This window comes from Candoia aspera, chromosome 1 (genome assembly GCF_035149785.1).
Source record: "Candoia aspera isolate rCanAsp1 chromosome 1, rCanAsp1.hap2, whole genome shotgun sequence".
Taxonomy (NCBI): domain Eukaryota; kingdom Metazoa; phylum Chordata; class Lepidosauria; order Squamata; family Boidae; genus Candoia; species Candoia aspera.
Window position 1 is genome coordinate 274,081,043 of NC_086153.1, and position 22,568 is coordinate 274,103,610.

At 36.2% G+C, this 22,568-nt stretch overlaps 1 protein-coding gene across 13 annotated transcripts in view; it reads left to right on the plus strand.

Moving 5' to 3' along the window:
* Positions 1-22,568, plus strand: part of GPHN (gephyrin) — a 276,493-nt gene that overhangs the window by 179,332 nt on the left and 74,593 nt on the right. For 8 of the 13 annotated variants that reach the window (XM_063289767.1, XM_063289769.1, XM_063289768.1 and 5 more), the window contains 3 exons: positions 1,713-1,985; positions 3,744-3,851; positions 9,076-9,210. In XM_063289767.1, coding sequence (XP_063145837.1) covers positions 1,713-1,985; positions 3,744-3,851; positions 9,076-9,210 — 516 coding nt within the window. The remainder of the gene's footprint in view (positions 1-1,712; positions 1,986-3,743; positions 3,852-9,075; positions 9,211-22,568) is intronic. The other 5 variants (XM_063289771.1, XM_063289780.1, XM_063289773.1 and 2 more) reach the window with 1 other exon arrangement.

Below are 22,568 nucleotides of genomic sequence, written 5' to 3' on the forward strand. Positions count from 1 at the left end.
CTATACCATGCTTCTCCATCCCTCCCTCCCTTTCTTCACACATCCTGTGATTAACCTGAAATCATAGCCGTAAAATAAAGAAATCACCACTAACATTGATGGTTTGAAAAATGATAGCCTATCAACAGCTATCAGGCAGAATGCTGGATTAATTGAATTGTTGTGAGATCAGAAAAAGTGCTTAATTTTTCATTTGTTCTTTTTTCCCCATACATATTAAAAGAAAGAGAAGTAATAAAGGTAGTTTCTGTAGATCTTCCTAGCTCCCTCCCCCCAACCATTTAATCTAAGAGTATAAAGCGGATCTCCTTTAGCAATTTAGAGTAAGCTGATTTATTTGAAGCAAATATAGAGGGCAGGTGGATTGATAGCACAGCATGCTTCTGAAAAATAGTCTTATAAGAACAGGCTAAGTACAATAAATAATAGAGAAGATGTTAAATAAGGAAAAAGGAAAAGAATGGTATGGTATGGTATGGTATGGATTGGTATGGATTGATATGGTATGAATACCATGGTGTAGTGGTTAAGGTGCTGGCCTAGAAACTAGGAGAATGAGTTCTAGGCCTCTCTTAGGTGTGAAAGCCTGCTGGGTAACTTTGGGCCAGTCACTCTCTCTCAGCCCAACCTACCTCACAGGGTTGTTGTGGGGAAAAATAGGAGGCAGGAGTATTTGGTGTGTTTGCCACCTTAGGTTTTTTTTTTAGATAGATAGATAGGATTAAAAAATGGTAAGTGCTAAAAAATAAAAATGTCACCAATGAAGAATTGAGATGTGCTACAATAGGTAGAATTGAAAACATTTAAAGCTGATCAGCTTAAAATTCTAGTAACTAGAGACTTTGATATAACTATAGCAGGCTATTTCTTAGGAAATTTTTTTTAGTGCCCTGTCACAGTAATGATGAAAGAATGTTCCTTAGTCCTTTAAGCCAGGTTAAGCTAATTTGTTTAATATATTGTCTGCCAATGAATGTTAAATTTTAAAAGCAAGTAAAGGAAATAATGGTGTTCAAAGGACTGCCCTGTCCTGTATAAATCTATCTGCTCAGTTAACCTTGGCAGTCATATTTTAGGATTTCACTGGGAGATAATTTCAACTCTCTTGAACTGGTGACAATACCATTTCTTTATCTAGACTTTTGTTGGCAACCTTCTGCAATAATTTCAGACATTCCAAGTTTAATATGTGGAATGGGGAAAACCAAGAAATTCTAATAACAGACTATTTGTAAGAAGATTTATTGATTATAAAATCAAAAGGAACCCAGTGAAAAAAATGATTCAGGCATCAGAAAATTAAGATGTTACGTTTGCTATCTTTCCTAATATGGATACTGAAAGTAATAAGAACTAATACTTTAAAAAAGATTAACAACGTAACAACATATACAGTTTTAATATTATATAAATAATAAAATAAGTAGATATTACCTAACTTTTTGCAACATTTACTTCATCTAAAACTTCTGTTAGTTACTATTTTGCAAGCCATATAAAGTATGCTAAAAGGGGGAAAAAAGGAAAGCCTAGGTATTGTGAAGTTTAAAAAGGACAACATTTTGGCAAATTCAAAGTGTACATAAAATGTACTAAAAACACACCCAAAGTATACTAATTTAGATCTTTATTCAATTTTAATATTAGAACTGCTCAATATATACTATATTTTCTAGGTAAGTTTTCACTGTCATTTTTCTCATTATGCACAGGAATGCTTTCAATTTATACTGCCAGCCCTACCTCATGCCATTGACCTTTTACGGGATGCCATTGTAAAAGTAAAAGAGGTTCATGATGAACTTGAAGATCTACCTTCACCACCACCACCTCTTTCTCCTCCTCCAACCATCAGCCCTCACAAGCAGACAGAAGACAAAGGTGTACAGTGTGAGGAAGAGGAGGAAGAGAAAAAAGATAGTGGAGTTGCTTCAACAGAGGATAGTTCCTCCTCGCATATAACTGCTGCAGCCATTGCAGCAAAGGTGAGTTGAGGTTCTATAAAAAGGAGCACATAGGTTTCTATCTCAGGTATTTTCTGTGTATAGGTAGGGATCAATCAAGAGTGAAGCTGATTATTTTTTCCTTCTGTAGCTACAACAATAAAATTTCTAGATGGTTAATCACATTCTTTTTCTGTATATATCATGCTTCCTTCACTTTTTTACATGAATTATAAAGACACCTAACTGTGCATCTGTCAAAAGGGGAAGGAACTTCTACTTGCGTAAGAAAAGATTCCCAATTGCTGTTAGTTTTTTTCCAGTTGAAGTGTTCACGCCACATTGAATATCATTCCTGTGTTCCCCATAGTCACACAGTGCAGTATTTCAGCAGGTTCAGAGGATTGCAGGAAAGGGAAGGGAGAATGTTCTTGCTCCAGGTACATCTGAAGCTGTTATGAATGATGTCATTGCCTTAAGTTCAGACACCAATTATGTGGGAGAAGTTCTTTTTAGCAGCAATTCATTTATCACCATTCTCTGGTGATAGTGCAGTAGAAACCTTGTACAGCCGCAAATCCTAAGTTAATTATCCATTTACTGAAAGATTGGTGCTGCTTTTGCAAATTTTTCAGTAAGTTCTAAGTGTACTGCTCAAACTTCATAATGGCAAGCTTCAATTTTTAAAAAAATTAAATAAGGTTTATTAGTATACCTGTCTTTTTCATTACCACATTAAACATCTCATCTGTTATGAATCTAAATAAAATACAGTATTTTGACCCAAGATTTAAGAAATTTGAGACATAGCAAATTATTGTTCAACGATGGACAATTTCTGGGATTTTGGAAATCTCTCCCAACTAAGTTCAATGGACTTATTTCCTGTAAGGATATTCAAGATTGTAGAATAGTTGTTTGGGCCATGATGTCTAAGTAACCTGAAATCTGTTACATGTCACTTTATGAAGTGAATGCTGAAAGCCTTACATCCTCTTTAAAACATTTTAAAACATTTAGTCAAATGTTGTGTTAATATAATGAAACCAATCGACAACAGTAGAAGCTGAATATCCATTAACAGTTCATAATAGTATTTGAGGACATGCTCTCCCCAGTCTAGTTGCAGTGTTTGAGATAGCTCTTGCCAATACAGGTATGCTTGTTTTTAGGGTAGCACATGTAGCTCCTATTAAAATGGCACAGGTAAGTGATTGAAAAATTTCAGCTTGCTCCTGGGCATTGCACAGGAGTCTGAAACTTTCCTGTGAAATTGTATTAGTTTAAATTTTGTCTATTTCTGCATATGTTTAATAATTTTCCCTTAAGAGATACAGATATTATACTGGTGGAGGGGGAGGTATTCCCACATGTATTCTACAACAATCTAGTAAAGTAGGTTGGGCTAAGAAAATGACTGGCCCATAGCCCAAAGTCACTCAGTGAGCTCTTTGCTTGAATGTGGATTTGACTGTGGGTCTCCCTCATGGAGGTTTTTTACTCGATGGGATGCCACAAAGAAGTCAGCATTCATCTTTACTCTGTAATAGGAAAAACGCTGATTGAGACTAAGAAGTACCCTTGTGTACTTTTTTTCCTCAATATCTGAGATGAATTGGATGACAGAATGAGAATCTAATTAAAAGCAGAAAATACCTGAGAGCTAAACTGTGCTCATTTAAATATCCTGCATTTAGGTATGCCACCTGTTTTCACCCTCATCCCCTCTATGCCATTTTGCTTGTTTAGCTTCATATTTTCATGCCATTGTATTCATGGTTGTTATGTGTTGTACATTAGAAGCATCCACCCTATACCAGTTCTGCTGTTATCATGGCAAAAGGGGAACATCCCATTCCTGGTCTCATCTGTTATTCCTATCAGGCACCAGACAGTGCAGGAGAACCGGTAAGACACACCTACCAGAACGTTTGGCATTGAGAACTGCAGTGAGACTGCTTGCCTTCTCGTTGTACGTTACAAGGAGCTACAGCTGTTTACTTTATTGCCTTTGACATACTGTGTTGCTCTCCAAGCAAACAAATTCTAAATTTCCATTTTGTAGATTTCTGTCAAATATATAGTGTTTAATATTTATTTTAGCTGTGAAGTATTAATTTTAAAATCTATTGTTCTCTGATAGAAGACTTGTTTTGGTTTAAATTCATTCACCACTGGAAGCTGCTCAGGAATTTTTGACATCACATTTCTGTTACCATAAAACTAAAACATTCTTCTGTACTTCAAAGGAGACTCGGTGCCTGCATTTTCAAATCACTTGGCTTTGGATAATATGCAGATATTTCTGGTAGATGCTTTTACTGATTATCCAATGCCGACATTTTTTTAACTACTTGTTCATCATATCCCAATACTCTTCTTCTTTTACTTCATTTCACTCACAAAATGAAAACTTCAGAGATAATATCTACGTTGCCTTGCACATATTTATTATTGCCCCTTCTTAATTGATCGGGTATCAAATCCTCTGTTGCATTACAATTAGAATCTGAATGATAACCTCTTTCTAATTCTGAAAAACAGTATTTGCCAGTCTTTAGAAAGCTGAAGTTATGAGCAACAGTAAAAGATCCATAACTAAATAAAACTACCATGAGTAAGCTTGCCTCTCTAACTTTTTTCCTGTAAGCAGCTATAATATTCCTATCTGTTCTGCTCTTGTTCGAGATAGATAGGTTCTAGCTGAAGAGGAGCCGGGCAGGGGGTGTTCTTTCTTTTGACCTTATCTTCCCTATTGTACAATTCAGAGAGAAGAAGGCAAACTCTCTCCCCCTCTTCCACTTCCTTGTATAATATTGGTGGATGAAGGAGAGAAATAGGGGGGGAAGGAGTAGCCCGAACTTTATTGGGGTAATGGGAATTGAACACAATTCCCTCACAAGGAATATGCAGTAGTTTCACTGTACACCCACAAAAATAAAGTTAGCTGGTATAATCCCCATTATAACAACAAATGTAATTTTTTCCTCTTTTATATACATGCTGATTCAACAAACAAACCAAATATAGGCCCACTTTATCTGTTCTTTTCCCTGTGAAATACAAAGCTAAAATAATTATCTTCACCCTTTTAAAGTTTGTTGTTCTACTCCTATTGTTATAGCTGATCAGTTCATCACCATCCTAAAAAATCTGTGAACATAGCCATGTGTAATGAATTAATTTTGTTAGTTAAGAAATTGTGAACTACAAGCAGCAAAAAAAGAACACATAGTGTAATAAATGGTTTTCCTCTTCCTTTAGTCTATGACTCATCTCCCTTTCTCCTCTTCCTTCCTATCTTGTTTTCACCTGCTGTTCTTTGAATCCTTCTCCCGCTCCCTTCCCCTTATAAATGTCTCAAGATCTCCCTATTTACCTCAGTGTGCAATTTTCTTTGATTATTATCCCATCCTTTGCTCATTACTTCCTCCTGCTGCTTGTACCCTTATCTTCATCCCCCTTCCCTATGCATCCCTGCCTCCATTGAACTTTGGCCTGGCAGAAGGAAACATCCAGATTGAACACTGAAGGGCTGCATCTCTTACAAATACAGCTGAAGTGCACTAAGGCTGTTGCCTTTTCAGTCCTTGCTCAGGTTCGATTGGAAAGGTGAAAGGGAGCTTTTTCCTCATGCCATACCTGTGATTGTTTAGAGTAAGGATATTTGTGTATGCTTATTTAATTTCATTCCTAGGTTTTATGCTTAACTGAGGGAAAGCAAGAGGAGAGCTTGTTTCCTTTTAGCCATAAACAAGCACTCAATTTTTCACTCCAGCCCCTGAATTTATATCTTCAGCAGACACTGAAATGTACAGGTAGCAGAAAAGAAATACCATACTGATATAGAATCTCTGTTAAGAATGCACTAATGATTGTAGATCTATATGTTTGTTTATTTCATTGGAATGCCTCCTATGTAATCAATAAATTTCTATTAATCTTCCCTGAAATACTAATACAGAAATAAAAAGGAATATAATACAATTGCACTTGAACAAAATTAAATTAGGACTATTTAATTATATCAAAAACAGCATACTTGTGAAACATAATTCAGAAACTAAATTATGCTTTATTGTATATGTTTGATGGAGTTCTTTTCTCTGTATGTGTAATTTCTCTCTATATTCCATCAAAATGGCACAGCACTTTCAGAATTAAATATTACAATTGGGCATGCTTCAGAAATTAATCAAAAAGGTGCTTCAGAACGCATGGGAACATAAATGCAGCATCTGTTTAAAGCAGTTGTATCTTTTTCCAAGCTTCCACAAGAGCCTAAAAAAAGATGTGGATGCATTAAGTAAACTACTCATTAAAGCTAATGTGTTTTTAATGTGATTTCTTAAAGCAATTGTTTTTTTCCTCAAGCTCACCCAGAAGCCAGTGAAAAGATGCAGCTGCTTTAAAGGGTGTTCCATTTGTACTCTTCTGCAACATTTTAAGGCATATACTTACTAAATAGCTTTAATTTCGAGTAATTCTGTTTGAATGAGTTGCAATTTTTATTTACATAAAGAGACTCTAACATGAAAAAATACAAATAAAAAGCTTCCTGCTTTTGAAGGAGCACCTTTAGAATTCAGAACCTATTTATAGCAAATAGAAAAAAAATCTGCAAATCCTTTAAAGCTTCTTTAATTTTAGATTTCAGAAAACACTCCAGGTTATCAGATTTAGAAGTTATTGACCTCAGTCCACTCAGCTCAGCATTTAAGAAGATGTGTGGACAAAATACTGTTCCAATTTTTCCTAGCCTTAGACTTCAAATAAATATATATGGATTTTATTCCCTGAGTAGGTTTTTCTCGTATTTCATGGGTACTTAGTATTAGAATAATTTAATAACAAAGAAGGTTCTAAAACATTTATACCTTCAAGTTTTTGAAGAACTTCAGATCATTGGGGAGAAGCATGTATTACAGTTTATAACAGAAGAGACTAAATTGATGAAATTGAGTCTTGAGGGGAGAAAAAGATCAAGACCAATTTGCTGTTAAGGTTTCTTCTTGGAGCAAGAGCACAGAGGAGCATGAAATTAAGTAATTTCTCAGCTGTAGTTTATAAGGCAGTTCTTAGTTTACTATATGCAGTATATTTTTGTATAGCCCAACCAGAATATGAAAAAACAAAAGCAAAAAAATGCCTGAACATTTCTGAGTTTTCATGCTCTTTTTCATGAAATAATACTGTTTGGTGACATTAGACATACTGTCAGATACTTTCAGTTTTCCCTCAATTTTCTGTATGGTATCTGCCAACATTCCTCTTTAACACTGTGTATTTCTCATTTTTGTTTATGTTTGTTTCTTTTTTCTTGCATAGTTGGTTTTTTTTTTGTATTTATGGAGTAAGCCTTGTGACTTGAAAACATTGTGGTGCGCTATCCTAAAATGTATCCATTAGTAAAAGGGAAGAAAAAGGGGTAAGATGGAGATGAGAAGAGGAAGAGAATAGTGACTTTCTTCATCAAGTTAAGTAGAATTATTCTGCCAAATAATCAAAAGAACTCCCAAGAGAAATAGGGAAGACATCCATATCTTTCATGATATAATCAGCCAAATAGTCTAATTCTTAGACCCATTTTAAAATAGAAACCTAGAATTTTTTTAAAAGATTTGGGTTTTTTAAAATATATACAGTATATTAAAAGAACATGTTATGGGGAGAAATGTCAAAAAGGTTTTTTATATTTAAAAAAATTAAGAAGAACCAGTAAGAAAACTAGTCCTTTAACCATCAGTTTTATGCAAGCAGGTCTCAAGAATCTGGAATCTGATTAAAAATCTCTAGGGTAGGTGACTAATGTTTTCTGTATATTTTTGTAATAGACATTTTATGTAGAGAGATAGATTTGACTCCTATGTTAATTAAGTTAGGGTGGGAGCCAAATATGTGTATTTTATGAGTGCATTTTATAATACTATTAATAATCTAAATCTAACCAATTACAGAGCAGCACTGTCAATTTATCTTACAATTGACTCTGTGGTGATATTACATCTCCTTAATTAATTTGTTTGCAGTCCTATGTATTTTCCTAATTTGTTTATTTTAAATATTTATGTTCCATCTTTCAGCCTGTTATTGTTTTCTAGGCAGCTGGCAGTAACCATCAATAAATTTATGTAAACATAAAACCATTTTTAAAGTCATAGGTGACTAAGATTCCCAGTAAATGATGAAGTAAATCCCTTAAATGCTCTTGGTTCAGCTGTGAACAGATACTATTTATAAGTTCCATGGTGTCACTAAGGGAGTGTGGTATCCTGGCAACCAGGCTCAGGAAATTCCAGATATTATCATCCTGGGGCCTAAGGGCATCTAAATGTCTCTACCTTCCAAAGCTATGAAATTGGCAACTAGCAAGAAAGCCTTTTCTGTAGTGGTGCTTGCAAATGGAGATATCAGTCAATGGAGTTCAAAGCATCTTCCTTCCTGGTTTTTTAAGAAGAATATTTTCAACCTCTTTTTCACATTAATTTACCATTTTTTTACCATTTTTAAATGTGCAAGGTATTCTGCTGTAAAGAAAACCCTCTAAGCTGTTTAGAGATTTATGAAATGGTCTAAAAGCTCTCCCTTTTTTGCTTGGTAATACCCATTCCAAACAACTGGAAAGTTGTTGCTCTTTTGTATTAAAGCTGAGGTGGAAGCTGTTGCTTCTTAGATAAAGCTGATTTTCCTTCTCTATCAATCAAAATCAATCTTGGCTAAAATTGCTGTTCAAGTAGCCCAATCAGTCTAGAGCCTTTCTGCCTGATATTATCAGGGTCCTAGTAGATTGCAGTAAATTACAAAAAGAAGATGGTATTGTCAGAACTGCGAGAAAAAATAGAGGAAAACAGACTTTATTATTTCAATGTGTACTTTCCCACAGGATACTCAAAGGGCTAATGTAAATTATAACTAGTAAAACAGCTCAATAATTCTAATTGAAGTTAGCTTTTTAGTTCCTGACTTCTTTCCTGAAGAAGTTCCCCACTTCTTTTCTGAAGACAAAAAAAGAAGGAACTAATTTCAGCTCCCAAAGGGTGTTTACAATATATTTGGGTATGGAAATATTTTATTTTCTAAATTATATATATAATTTCAAATAAATTTAATTTCAATTTATTTTCATGTTTAGATTCCAGATTCCATCATATCTCGTGGTGTTCAGGTGCTTCCACGAGACACAGCCTCACTTAGCACTACCCCTTCAGAATCCCCTCGTGCCCAAGCTACTTCTCGCCTCTCTACTGCTTCCTGCCCCACACCAAAAGTAAGTACAGCGGCTTGCCTGCATTCAGAGGTGGGAACTGTCTTGACTTGATAAATGTCTTCTGTTGCTGAAAGTTAGCTTGCATGCAAGATTATACTGTTGAGAGTGATCAATGAGATGAAGATGGTATATACTTATGGTATATTGTATATACAAAGTAATAATGTAATACAAATATGTGTGTGTGTGTGTGTGTGTGTGTATATGTGTATATGTATGAAAGGTCATATATTTAAATGCTGCTATTGATTTGAAACACTGCTTTAAGCCTGCCAGTTTCATACCTATTTTTTAAGATATATTTGAAAGTGCTTCTATCTTTTTAATTGCAGTATGAGGCTCTGAATTTCTTGCAGGGTTCTATTTATCCATAAAATTAATCCTGCTCCTGAATAAGAGAACTAAACTAATAGTTTATTTTCATAAACACACTTATACCTGAGCTGCAGCATTTTCTGCCTCAGTGTCTTATTAATGTAGTTAAAACACTTTGAAGACAAACAATTTTGCCCCAACTTGGATACTTGCTGCCTCCTCTTTGGAAACTCTAAATTATATGGAAAGTTTTAATGCCAGCCTATGAAATGACAAGTTTGTGTTTTAGATATTATTTCACATGGATTGTAAAGTACATTTGCAGGTAATCTAATGTATTTGATGTAATACATAACATACAGTGTATAAGTTGGATAAGTAGCAAATCTAGTAAAATATATGGTTTCTTTCAAAACATGAATTCTCATCTGTTTGTTCAGTTAGTTCTTTTACATGAAAAAGCTTTCTGGCATTTTTAATATTACCATATTTAACAGAGAACAGAATAAATCTAATGAAGTGCCTCCTGGTTCATGGTTCTTTGAAATTACAAATCTCTAGTGATTATTATTTTTTATTTATTTCTGCAAGCCATATTAAGGTATGTCCAGCCATTAACTTATATTTGTTCAATGTTCTGACATTTGTTATGATGTGTTGCATATGTTGGATAATACAGATATTCCTGAATAGCAAAAAGCAGGCTTTGTGTAGAAATGTGTTCAAACTTTTAATTAATCCTTTACAGCTTTGAATTGTTTTTCTTGTTAGTTTTGGGGATATGCTTTTTTTTCCCCAAATAAAGTGAGACCTATTATAAGGTGGTAGAATAATAAACCCAATGGGTCATTCAGAATCAAATCTTTCTTAAATCCATAACGTATTTGCATCATTTAGTGTCATTTGTATCAATTTGTCATTTGCATTGTTACCCCATTATACAGATGACATAAACAGATGCAAATAATGTAATTGATATGAATTGTCTGAACAACTTCAGATACAATGGATTTTGTCTGTTATTTTGAAGTGATGTCTAGAAGGAAGTTTTATATCTGAAGTCCTATAAACCAAAGTCCATTAAAAGGAGATTTTATTTATGCCTGGAAATTTACTAAATTTGAATGAACAAGATAAATAAAAACTGTAGACTCAGTTTTTGAGGTCTGTGCCTTAATTTCTCTTTTTTTAAAAAAAAAGAGAAGTTGCACATTTATTTGTGAATTGCTTTTCTTCAGCGGAAATGAAATCGAAGAAATATACTGATATACATTACACAGACTAGTAGTTACTTATAAAGGAGGATATTGTAAAGAATGCACACACTCAGATAAAATGGGTTTCTGTGCTCTGCAACCTAATATGAAAAAAAAATCCATACTAAAATTTTTCTTTAAAGAATTCAAATTATATAAATGAGCTAAATGATGTAATGATTGAAATTCCTTGCAACCAACTTTCATTCTTTCTTTGTTGGAATATTAGTTCTCATGACATGGTCAAATACATTTTAAACTAGACTGAGTAGTCAGTTACAAACTTTTGAATAGTCTAGCTTGCTGTAAAATTTCCTGTTCTCCAATCTAGATTCTATGGGTTGGGGATTCTTGTTTTAGTCAGGCTTTCTGTCAGCCCTGTTGAAAGAGCTCCAATAGAAACAAAGAGCAAAGAGAGAAAGCAAAATAGGCCTGGTTCCCTCTTCCTTTTAAAAGCCTACCTGAATTTTCCTGCTCCTGATTTTCTTGAGAGTTTGATTTTTATGGGCTTGAAATGTCCTTGTCCATTTACCTAGATTGGGAGGTCAGATTTTTAAAAATTCTTTCAGTGTCTGAATGTCATTCACTTTACATGCATCTTATACTGAATTGGTCCATTCAAACATCTTGTCAATATTTCTGTTCCAGCAGGCAGTAGAATGTTTCCAATTCACTTTATCATATGCTTTCTCTAAATTGATAAATGTATCATAATCTTTCTGACATTCACACATTTCTCAGTGACCTACTGAAGAGGAAAAAGTTGATCTGGGTACCCTTGGCATAAAGTTGTGATGCACTTCCCAAATTTTAATAATGATTCCTCTTCATACCCTTTCAGTAAGAATTCTGCTAAACAGATACATTTAGCAAACTAATCCCCCTTGTAGTTTTTGTATTCACTTTGTAGACAGGAACAGTAATGGCATTAGTCCAATCTTCAGGCTCAGATGCAATCTTCACATAGATATTAAACGAGTCCTATAGCCATAAGCAAATCACAGCCCTATTTTTGACATCCTTTTCTTAGACACTAATGTTTGTAACATTAATTTCACTCTTCTATCAATCACTACCATTTACATAAAAATCTCATTACTCGTTCTCTCACTTCAGTTTCATCTAAATAATTTCATTATTTGTGTTATTAATCCAGTTCCTCTAATGAAGATTTCTTCTTTAATCATCTTCCATTTCAATTTTTTTAATTTCCATCAAAATCACTGCATTTTCTCTGCCTTTTTAATCTTAATTATTCCTTGCTTTCTTAGACTATATTGGTTTCAACTGTTTTTTCTCTCTGTATGCATTATACAGTATTTTCCTTTATCCTTGTTTTTTGCAGCAATAATTCTCTTATATGCCATTGTTCTCATACCTAGCCTCTTTCATTTCATCTTCCCCCAAGCCTTCATACTTCCTATTAGCATAACATCACACACTTATGTGGCACTTTTTACCATTATTTTTTTTCACTCTTTTCCACATCATCATCTCCACATGAGTTTCCTTGTCATCTTCCTCATGGCCTCTTCGTATTCATTCTATCTGCTTTGCCAAGACTTTTTCATACAGGACTTTCTCTTCCTCCAGTCCTACTTTCACTCTAGTTTTTTTTTACCTCTTTTCTTTCCTTCCTTGTCCACTTTTTTCCTCAAATCCACTCTTGTCATTACCAAATGTCTGTCCCACATTCACAACCTCTTGTCAGCCTGCTGTCCTTCACCTCTCTGCCTTTCCTCACAGTCAAATCAGTCACACTTTTAGATGCCTTGTATGCTTAAACCATGTATCTGGAGCAGTCCTTTTTCTAAGCAAATACTCACAAATCAGCATTCTCATTTATTCTTCTGGCACTGAAGGGCCCAATCACTTCATTTGGTCTCTGTCATCTCATTCTCACCTATCATCTATGTAATCTAATAGAATAATGTTTTTTCCCAGATTACGTTCATTCAATTTTTCCCAAAATTCAACTCTCATTCTTTCTTTATCACCACTGGAATATAACATGGAACTATCACCAACATAAGAATTTCTACTTTTATACATACCCACAACAGTTTTGATGACACTATTCATGCTTTTTTATGTATTTTAGCCCTTTCATTTCCAATTAAATCTGTATTTTTACTTCTGCCTATGTATTAACTCAATTTTACAAGTTCAAATCTTCATTCATGTCTTTTACATTCTTCAGCTTTCTCTTAGATTCATACCCTGCCTTCATTTCATTTCATTTATTCATATTATTTATCACATACTCTTCCATTTCAAGTCATAATCTTTCATACACCTTGGTCGTTTGAAGATGGGCTGATGAATATTCACCTTTAGTACCTATCACACCTTTGGTGAACTGAGGCTTTCACAAGTGTCAGTTCACTGTGTATACTGTACCTTCCTAATTACTTGCAAGGTCCTAGCTTATGAGCATTGTTGGAGTAAAACTTGGTGCATTTGTGGCATACTAGCCCAAATATGTCCAAAATAAGCAGTATCGTGTCCTTACTGTTAGCAGGGAATGCTGTATGTGACATGGGTCAAGTCTGAGAAATTTAGATTGGGCTGAATAAAATAATTTAAAAAATTTTTTTACCTTGCTTAAGTAGCCATCAACAGTACTGATATTTATTTTTGCTAATTATTGAGCTGAAGCACTGAATATTTTCTGAATTTTTTTCTTTCATAGTATATCAAAGTTCTCTTTCTTCTATTCATTAGTAACTGATAAAACATGTTTAAAAGGATTTAAAATCCTAATATTTTTTTAAAACCCTACATCACTGCAAGATAGGTTTTAAAATAAGATCAGGATACATTTTAATCCCTTCAAATGAATTTGTAGGGTACAGTTATTGTTCTCTTAATGACACTGAATTTTATACAATTCCTCAAAAGGAAAGTAGACAGAAAAAAATATATAAATAGAGACATATTTCATGCAGTGTCCAGCTTTCCACAATTCTAATATCAGATTACCAGTTTATCTGAAATCAAATGTCTCCCCAATAAACGTTTTCTATATGCCTGTCTGAAGCCAGACTTCAAAAAGGGATGAGACCAGGACAAAAACATCAAATGAATTATTAATTACAATTAATTGCCTGTAAGATATGATATGCCATGCATAACATTAATTGATTTCCCAGTCTCCATCTGCCAACCATTCACTGACTCATAAGTCGTACTGCTCTACAAAAACCCTACACATACATTCACATTTCTTTCTTTCCTTCCAACAGAAACAACAGCAAAAAAAAAAAAAGAGGAAAAAGCATGATAGAGACTAGATGATTACAAGGGGTAGTTGTATTGGGAAGATAATGTTCTTTGTTTTGTTACACAAATTTTAGGTTTTAGTGAGACTTGAAAAATAGATCACTGCAATAAAAGTCATTATGACTAAGCTCTTACCTTATTTTTTAAACATTATTTTATTAATCTAGCCAAAAGGGGATTTAATTTTCAGAAGACTGAATTTCTCACTGTGTGGCTATCCTAACTAAGTATAAAATAAAAAGTTGAGCATGATCATCAGCAATACAATGAGTTCAGTAAATTAAAGAAGTAAAATCTTGTTAGCCTTGTTGTTATTTCTCCTCTTTATATTAGATCATGTGATCTGTCTGCTAAACTGGTCAGGACTGATAATATATGTACATACTTTTTGCTTATACTAATTCCATATCCTATCTACATTATTTGGAAAAGTCATTTTACCTTGCTAGTGATGTATTAATAGTTTATTTTTTATAAAATCTAATACACAGCACATCAAGTATGGCAGATATTCATAACATAAAGGACATTACAAGTGCCAATAGATAGTTGAAAAAAATCTTTAAAATATAGTAAGGGATGAAAGACTTATCCATAAAAAGTGAAGACTGTCAGGAAAGAAAATTACTTTCTACCAAATAAAGAAGATACTGTATGGGAATAAAAAAGGAACACAAGAAAAAGACTGTGAATAATAATAACAACAACAACAAGTTGAGAAACTACAGTACAATATATATTTTGGGATGGCCCGATTAATTCAAGATCTCTGAAACACTATTTTGGGATTGATTATTAATATAATTCCTTTTCACCTAATTATATAAGCCATCAGAGATCTTTTTACTAAAAAAGTCAGTTCCTAAAATAAGACATACAAGCACTTTACATATAGTACCTGAAGTAAAGCATGTAAGCACTTTACATAAAGTATCTAAAGTAAGGCTTACTAATATTTGACATTGTACACACTAGTCAGCTGGCAGAGCACAGAACATTGGCTTTCCACTGCTAACAGATCATTTGGCTCACTCTGATCAGCTGGTCTGTCAGAAATGTGGGTAGGGCTCAAGATTATTGGCAAGAAGGTAGACTAAGTTTCCTATATTTGTCCAATCATTCTGCTTAAAATGTGCAAGCAGGCTTGAAATCTACAAGCAGGGTCACTTGATATGGTGATTAAGCACTGCCTCTCCTTGGAAAGGGAAGAATTGATCAGGATTGCCTCTATACTCACAGTATTCATTGGTGCATGGTATGCTGAATATGTATAGGTAGAGAGGGGAGTGTATAGGCTTAGATTGCAATGAGGAGTATAAACCCATTTGCCAGATTCCATTTGAAGAGGATGTGGCTGGTGGAGAGGAATTTGAACACGAGATGGACACTTATTTGACCGCACCATTTTAGTGAGATCATAGTCTTAGCGACATGGTAAGCACATACTAAATTTAAGTTTTGCATATCTGTTTGTTCTTTGTTACTCACTGCAGAATTTGGATTAACTTGATAGAATTTTGAAAAAGAACAGTGTTTGCATCTATGCTGTTAAAACTACAAAAGAGTTACCTTATTTATTCTCTTGGTTCGCAGCTTGCCTAGAAGATGCACCTTCCACTAATCACCACTTTTTGGAGATTTGAAATCTATGTAAATAATATGAGTTGGAATCTACATTTTCAAGGCTGAGAGGATTCATTAGAATAATGTGGAAGGTAACATAGAGAGCTGGAAGATAGGAGGCGTTGGTAAAAATTGCCTCACTGTAATTCTATCAGTTTCATAGAGTTCCTTGCATAAACAAAAGGATACTACAAATTAATTATAATTATTAAATTTAGAAAAGACCAATTACATTTAACTACAGAATTCATCATTACCTGCATTTGTAAGTTAGGTAGTTTTGTACTTCAAGTAGAAAACTCATGGGAATGTTTTGTGCATCTGTGTTGCCATGGAGGATGCAGTCATCAAATTTGCCAGTGTGAATGGCAGCTGAGCAATTGAATGGAGTAAACCAATCAGAAGATTAGCTTATGTATATTTATAAATGCACATGCTACCCATTTCAGTAGTTCTGGATAGCTTACAAGAATAAAAAACAACATATAAAATTCTGAAATGATTTACAATTCTAAAACAACATTAAAACTAAATGTTAAAATCTTTAGAAATAAAGTTTTTTAAAAGTTTTTAACCCCCTCCTAAACTATAATAAGGAATGAGACAGCCTCAGCTCCAATAGCAATTCATTTTATGGGCCCTTCCACAGAAAAAAATGCTGCATTTGCTATTGATGTAAAATGTAGTCATGGTGGAACCTGCTAAAAGTGAGCCCCTGAAAATTTGCCCCAGTATGTGGGGTAAATTACATATATACATTTAGTCCTGCAAGTAATGTGCACCTAAGCTAGGTCAGGGTTTATATACAAAAATGAGCATGTTGAAGTAGACTTGGAAAACATCTGGCAACCAAAGTAGCTGTTTCCAAATGGCGGCACTGAGAGATGTCGCTTGCTATCCGTGCTTCATTTTCTGAAACATATTAAATGGCTTCCTCACAAAGAGCCCACTGTAGTAATCTAACCTTGAAGTTAACAGCACACATATCACTGGAATGAGGTATCAAGTGTAAGAGCTGGTTAATCAGCTGCCCCTGCGACATCCCCCACAGCACCCCCACAGCACCCCACGCTCCTTACCTGGACTCCCTCCTCTTCCTGCTTAACAACCCATGTGTCTTGGGGTTATGATGGCAACTGAGACTGCTCAGGATTGTCGTTAAGGAATGAAGTCAGGTGACATTGCGCTTTATGACTGCATTGCTTAGCAATGGCAATCCCAGTCCAAATTGCCATTTTAACCTGGGGACTACCTGTACCTTAAATAGAAAAATAGTTGAAACAGGGCACTTGAAATGCAAAACTTAAATATTTCTTCACATAGTCTGCTTCCAAATCTAAGTTCAGCATAGAACAATTGTGCTGTGGTATCCAAGTACTCTTAGATATTTCAACAAGCTGCAGATAAATGTATGGTGCTAACTCTGCCATTTTTTGAGATTCAGAATCTCACCACACTTACCCATATTTTTGTAAATTCTTAGATAGTCCACTTTGGCTTCCAGTCTTCCAGAGGGCCACAGGAGGCTTTCACTGTGCTATCAGCAGAAGCAGGATGTTTTTTTTTCAATCAACCTTGTTATTTTTCCATGTTCTTAAAATGCCTCTAAACCTCTCAAAACATCCCAAAATTGCAATGCTAACTAGCAATGCTAACTAGCTCCAGACCTGGAAGACAAGATAGAGCCTTGTGGAACTTTCCAAGATAATTCCAAGGGGAATGAGCTAAGAGTTGGGTGGTGTTGCTTGCAGTGTTTTCCACTCTTAATTTATATTGAGCTGATCTTGAAGACAATTCTGAAATCATGGCTTGTGTAAAATGCTGTGACTTGCCTTCAGGTTAATTCCAGGATACAAAAGCGTAATTATTCAATTCTGTGCCACCTACACTGGAAGTTTGTAAGCTTTTGTACCCATTTTACAGTTACGTTGTTTTCCTTTTTAACCCTTTCCAACTTGTGGCTTGCCTTTTGAGCCTTCATGCTGCTCATAGACAACTTAGTATACTTTAAGGGAAAAACAGTAATTAAAGCTTGTGTCAGCACCTGATCATTCGAGCATTCACACAGTCACAGTCAGGAGGCTGGGATTCCTTTAACTGTTTTAATGAAGCGTAATGAATGGTACAGAAGGCAAGCTGCGAATAAAGATTTCCCGCTCAAACCTAACTTAAAAACTAGATTCCCTTAGTTTGTCCCCTTTCCCATGAAACCATGTCACCCCCCCCCCATCCAGATGGTATTCCTGGCATATCTCAACCCCGTGTCCTTGATGTCCTCCATAGCCATAAACTTCACACTCCAACTTCACCCCCCCTCCCATCTGGTGACACGGATTCCATTCCTTGGAGAAGGAAATGATAGTAGATGCTCCGATAAGGGTTTCTGTAAAACCTTTGATTGGGGGGATCTGACATACCGCCCACCCAAGAAAGACTAAAAAAACAATCAGATATCCCATAAAATTAAGCAATGGGATTAGTAAAATAGAAGCATTAACATGACATGCATTAACCCACTCAGGATCTGGAAAATGCTTCCATTGAATCAAGTACTGTAAAGATTTGTGAAAAAAATAAGAGTCCAGAACTTCAAAATGCTGATGGCCATTGATCATGATGGGTGGAGGGGTTGCTGCAGGCTGGTGCCACTTAGAATGTTCTGGTGCAGGTTTAAGCAAGCTGCAGTGAAAGGGTGAATCCTTTTGAGGGTGGGGGGTAATTGCAATTGAGCAGTCACAGGATTAATAATTTTTGTGATGGGGAAAGGTCCAACAAACTTGGGGGCAAGCTTCTTTGAGGGTTGTTGGGAGCATAAAAATTTGGTAGAGAGATAAACAAGATTGCCCACTTTAAATTTCCACTCTGGGCGCCTGTGATGGTCAGCAAACTTTTTCTGAGTTTCATGGGTGTGATCTAACGCCTGGCGGATGACCAGCCAATTAGTGGCAATCTGTGCAGCCCAGTCGGCTACTGAGGAGTCAGGCAAGAATTGCACTTGAAGTTCAGGGATTGGAACGAAGTCCTGGCCATAAACAATATGAAAAGGGGAAAACCCAGTGCTTTGGTGAACTGCATTATTATAAGCAACCTCAGCGAAAGGAAGGAGATCCACCCAATCATCCTGTTGGAAGTTAATGTAGCAGCGTAAGAATTGCTCTAGAGTAGACTGAGCTCGTTCAGTCACTCCGTCTGTCTCTGGATGGCTCGAGGAGCTGAGGGATTGCTGGACCCCAATTAATTTCAAAAAGGCGCGCCAAAATTTGGAAGTAAATTGGACACCTCTGTCGGAAATTACACAAGTGGGACATCCATGAATTTTATAGTTATGCATGAGAAGTAGCTTGGCTAATTGCTGAGCAGTTGGGATTTTAGCGCAAGGTATAAAATGAGCCTGCTTGGAAAACAAATCAATTACAGTCCAAATAACAGTCTTGTTTTTACTCTCAGGTAAATCCACAATAAAATCCATGGCGATTTCTTTCCATGGAGCCTTGGGGGAGGCTACGGGTTGTAAAAGTCCTTGTGGTTTCCCCCCGTTTCTCTTCACTTGGGCACAGACGTGGCATGATGTGATGTAGGACTGTACATCAGCACAAAGGGAGGGCCACCAAAATTAGTGCCTCACCAAGTGGAGAGTTTTTGTGAAGGCAAAATGGCTTGCAGATTTATTATCATGGGAACGGTGCAAAATTGTCTGGCGAAGAGACTCAGGCACATAGATTTTGCCATTACAATACGAGACGTTGTCAATTTCAGTTAATTGGGCTTTGTGACATTGTAGCCAGGGATCATTAGGGAGTGCCTGAAGCAGTTCCTCTTTTAGGTCAGCCTGCACTTTCACTTTCCCTGCTACTGCTTGTTTGTGTGTTACGCAAGCCATTCCAAGCTGCTTCTGAGAGAAAACTGTGTCTACAATTTGAGTTTGGGCAGTGTGATATTGCGGGAGGCGAAAAAGTGCGTCAGCAAGAAAATTCCTCTTGCCAGGAAGGAAATTTAGGGTAAAATTAAAATGGCTAAAAAATTGAGCCCAATGAATTTGTTTGCCATTCGATTTCTTGGGGGGTTGTAAAGCTTGGAGGTTTTTGTGATCAGTCCAAACCTCAAAGGGATAAAGAGCACCCTCTAGCAAATGCCTCCAATGTGTGAGAGCAGTCTTTACAGCAAAAGCTTCTTTTTCCCAAATGGGCCAGTTGCACTCAGAGTCAGAAAATTTGTGTGAGAGGTACGCGCAGACTTTCTTGACAAGCTGAACGTGGTCTTTGAAATTGTCAGAATAGATTAAAATGTCATCTAAGTAAACCAGGACCCCTTTGTACAAATGCTCATGGAGGACCTCATTGATATATTGCATAAACACTCCAGGGGGGCCCACAAAACCAAATGGGAGGACTTTGTATTTATAGGAACCTAGAGGGCCGTTAAATGCTGTTTTCCATTCATCCCCCTCCCAAATTCGAATTCTAAAGTAGGCTTCTTGGAGGTCAAGTTTGGTGAATACTTTTCCCTTCAATAGGTGTGATAGCATGTCTTTCATTAAGGGGAGAGGGTATTGATTGTTTATTGAGATGGCATTTATTCCATGTTAATCCGTGCAGTCTCAGCCATCTTTTTCCACTGGGAAGAGCACCGGGGCTGCCAAAGGTGAATTGGCAGGCTCAATGAACCCCCCCTCTAAGTTTTTGTCAATGAATTCCCTGAGAACTTGTTTCTCAGTTTCTGACATAGCATACATTTTCGGCTTAGGTAGTTTAGCCTTTGGGTCAATTTCAATGGCACAGTCAGTTTTTCAGTGAGGAGGCAATTGGTCACACTCTTTCTCATCGAACACATCAAGAAAGTCTGTATACTCGGGTGGAATGTCGGGCTGTGCCACAGGTTCTGCCACAGGGTTGTGGTTGAGGAGGGTGCTGGCTATATTCTGCCAGGGTTGAGGTACAGTAAAGAGGTTGCCAGCCCCATTTTTAAACAATAAAGCACCTGAGTCCCAGTCGATTTGTGGCTTTCTACTCTTTAGCCACAGGAGTCCCAGGATGATAGAATAGTTGGCAATAGGGGCTACAATAAATTGCAAGGTTTCTTTATGCCCCCCCCCCAACCTCATGGCCAAAGTCTCAGTCCGGAATTCCACGGGACCCCCGTGGGCAACTGAACCGTCCATCTGAGTGAAAATAATTGGATTTTTAAGTCTTTTGGTTTTAAGGCTCAGTGTGTCAATTAGGGCGGGGTGTATCAAGCATTTTGTGCACCCCGAGTCTAACATAGCTGTCAGATTGGCTTTGTGCCTGGTTCTTAATTTTTTTAGTTCTACTTTCACCAGCAAGGTGGGGCAATCATCACTCACCAAAGGGTCTTCCTTGTCGTCTATCTCCAAAGTAGGTATGTTGTGCCCTGGAGTTTTCACCTGCTCTCGGGCGCGATTTAGAACAGGTGAAATTCGTTTCCCGCCGGCTCCAATTCCTCCTGTTCAGAGTCTTCGCTGGAGTCAATCAGGGACTTCACCTTTGGATACTTTCGGGCCTTGATGTCCTCCATAGCCATAATAAACCACTTCACACTCCAACTTCACACCCCCTCCCACCTGGCGACACGGATTCCATTCCTTGGAGAAGGAAATGATGGTAGATGCTCCAATAAGGGTTTCTGTAAAACCTTTGATCGGGGGGATCTGACAGCTTGGGCCTTAAATATTGTAAATATTATTGTATACTTTGAAAAGAAATGTTCCATTTTCATGTATTTTTGGGAGGTGGGGAATGGGAGAGTCCTGAAAATGCTCACCAGTGAAAAAGAAGCTCTATTGATTGACTTGGCAACTATATTGATACAACCTGTTTCTATGGCAGTTAAACTGTTCAGCATGGCAAAATAAAGAGTGCCAGCTGAGATGTGCATTTAGGAATGTATTGAGACTTAATGGAATATATGTTTAAATAAATATTTTGATATATATTGCAAATGCTGATCCAATCAATACATATACACTGGGGTAGGGAAATAATTATTCCTTATGGTGGCAAAGCACAGATATGGCACTTACGCACTCTGTGCTGCTAAAATGATTGTGTGCCCAGTTTTGACAAAAGATTAAAAGTCCATCCCTGCATTACTGAGGCAAAGAGGCAGTACCTTTTGTTTTATTGAGATTTGCCATAAGAGCAATGAAATGACTCTCCCAGACCAGGAAAACAGTGTTACGTAGTTGTCTATTCAGCTTTGTTTTCTTTCACAAAACTAACATAGGGACATAAGTTTTTGATATACTTTTATTCACAAAATGGTCCCAAATTTGATGACAAAAACTTAATTAGAGATGACAGAAGCACAAAATTGTTGCATACAGTCATGGGGAAAAATTAGAAAAATACATTTATGGTTCCCTCCCTCCTATAATCTCTCCCCCCCCCCATTTTATTAACTACAAAATACAAAAAACAAAGAAAAAGAATACCCAAAATTATAAAAGGAAAAGAAAGCTAAAAAAAGAAACAAAAACACACAGGTTGTATATTCACAGACATACATGTGTAAAGTTCCATTCAATATTTCAATGAATGGAAGCCATTATTCGTTACTATCATCCATAAGTAATCTATATTGATAAATTATTGATTTGTAAATTGCTGGTAACATCCATTCTGCAGACCACTGAATAGTTGGAGCCACATGTTTGTCTTTCCAATGCTGAACAATAGGTCTTTTATCTGTGGAGTCCTTGATGGTCTCTGTGCTTGGTTGTTTGCTTGCAGACGTTTCATTGCCTGACTAGGCAACATCTGAAGTGCAGTCTTTTAGCTGTAAGTAAGGTACATAAAATCCATTCTCTTTGTCCAGATGTCAACTCCTGTGTGATAGGAATACATTTCAGAAGAATATGAACATCTG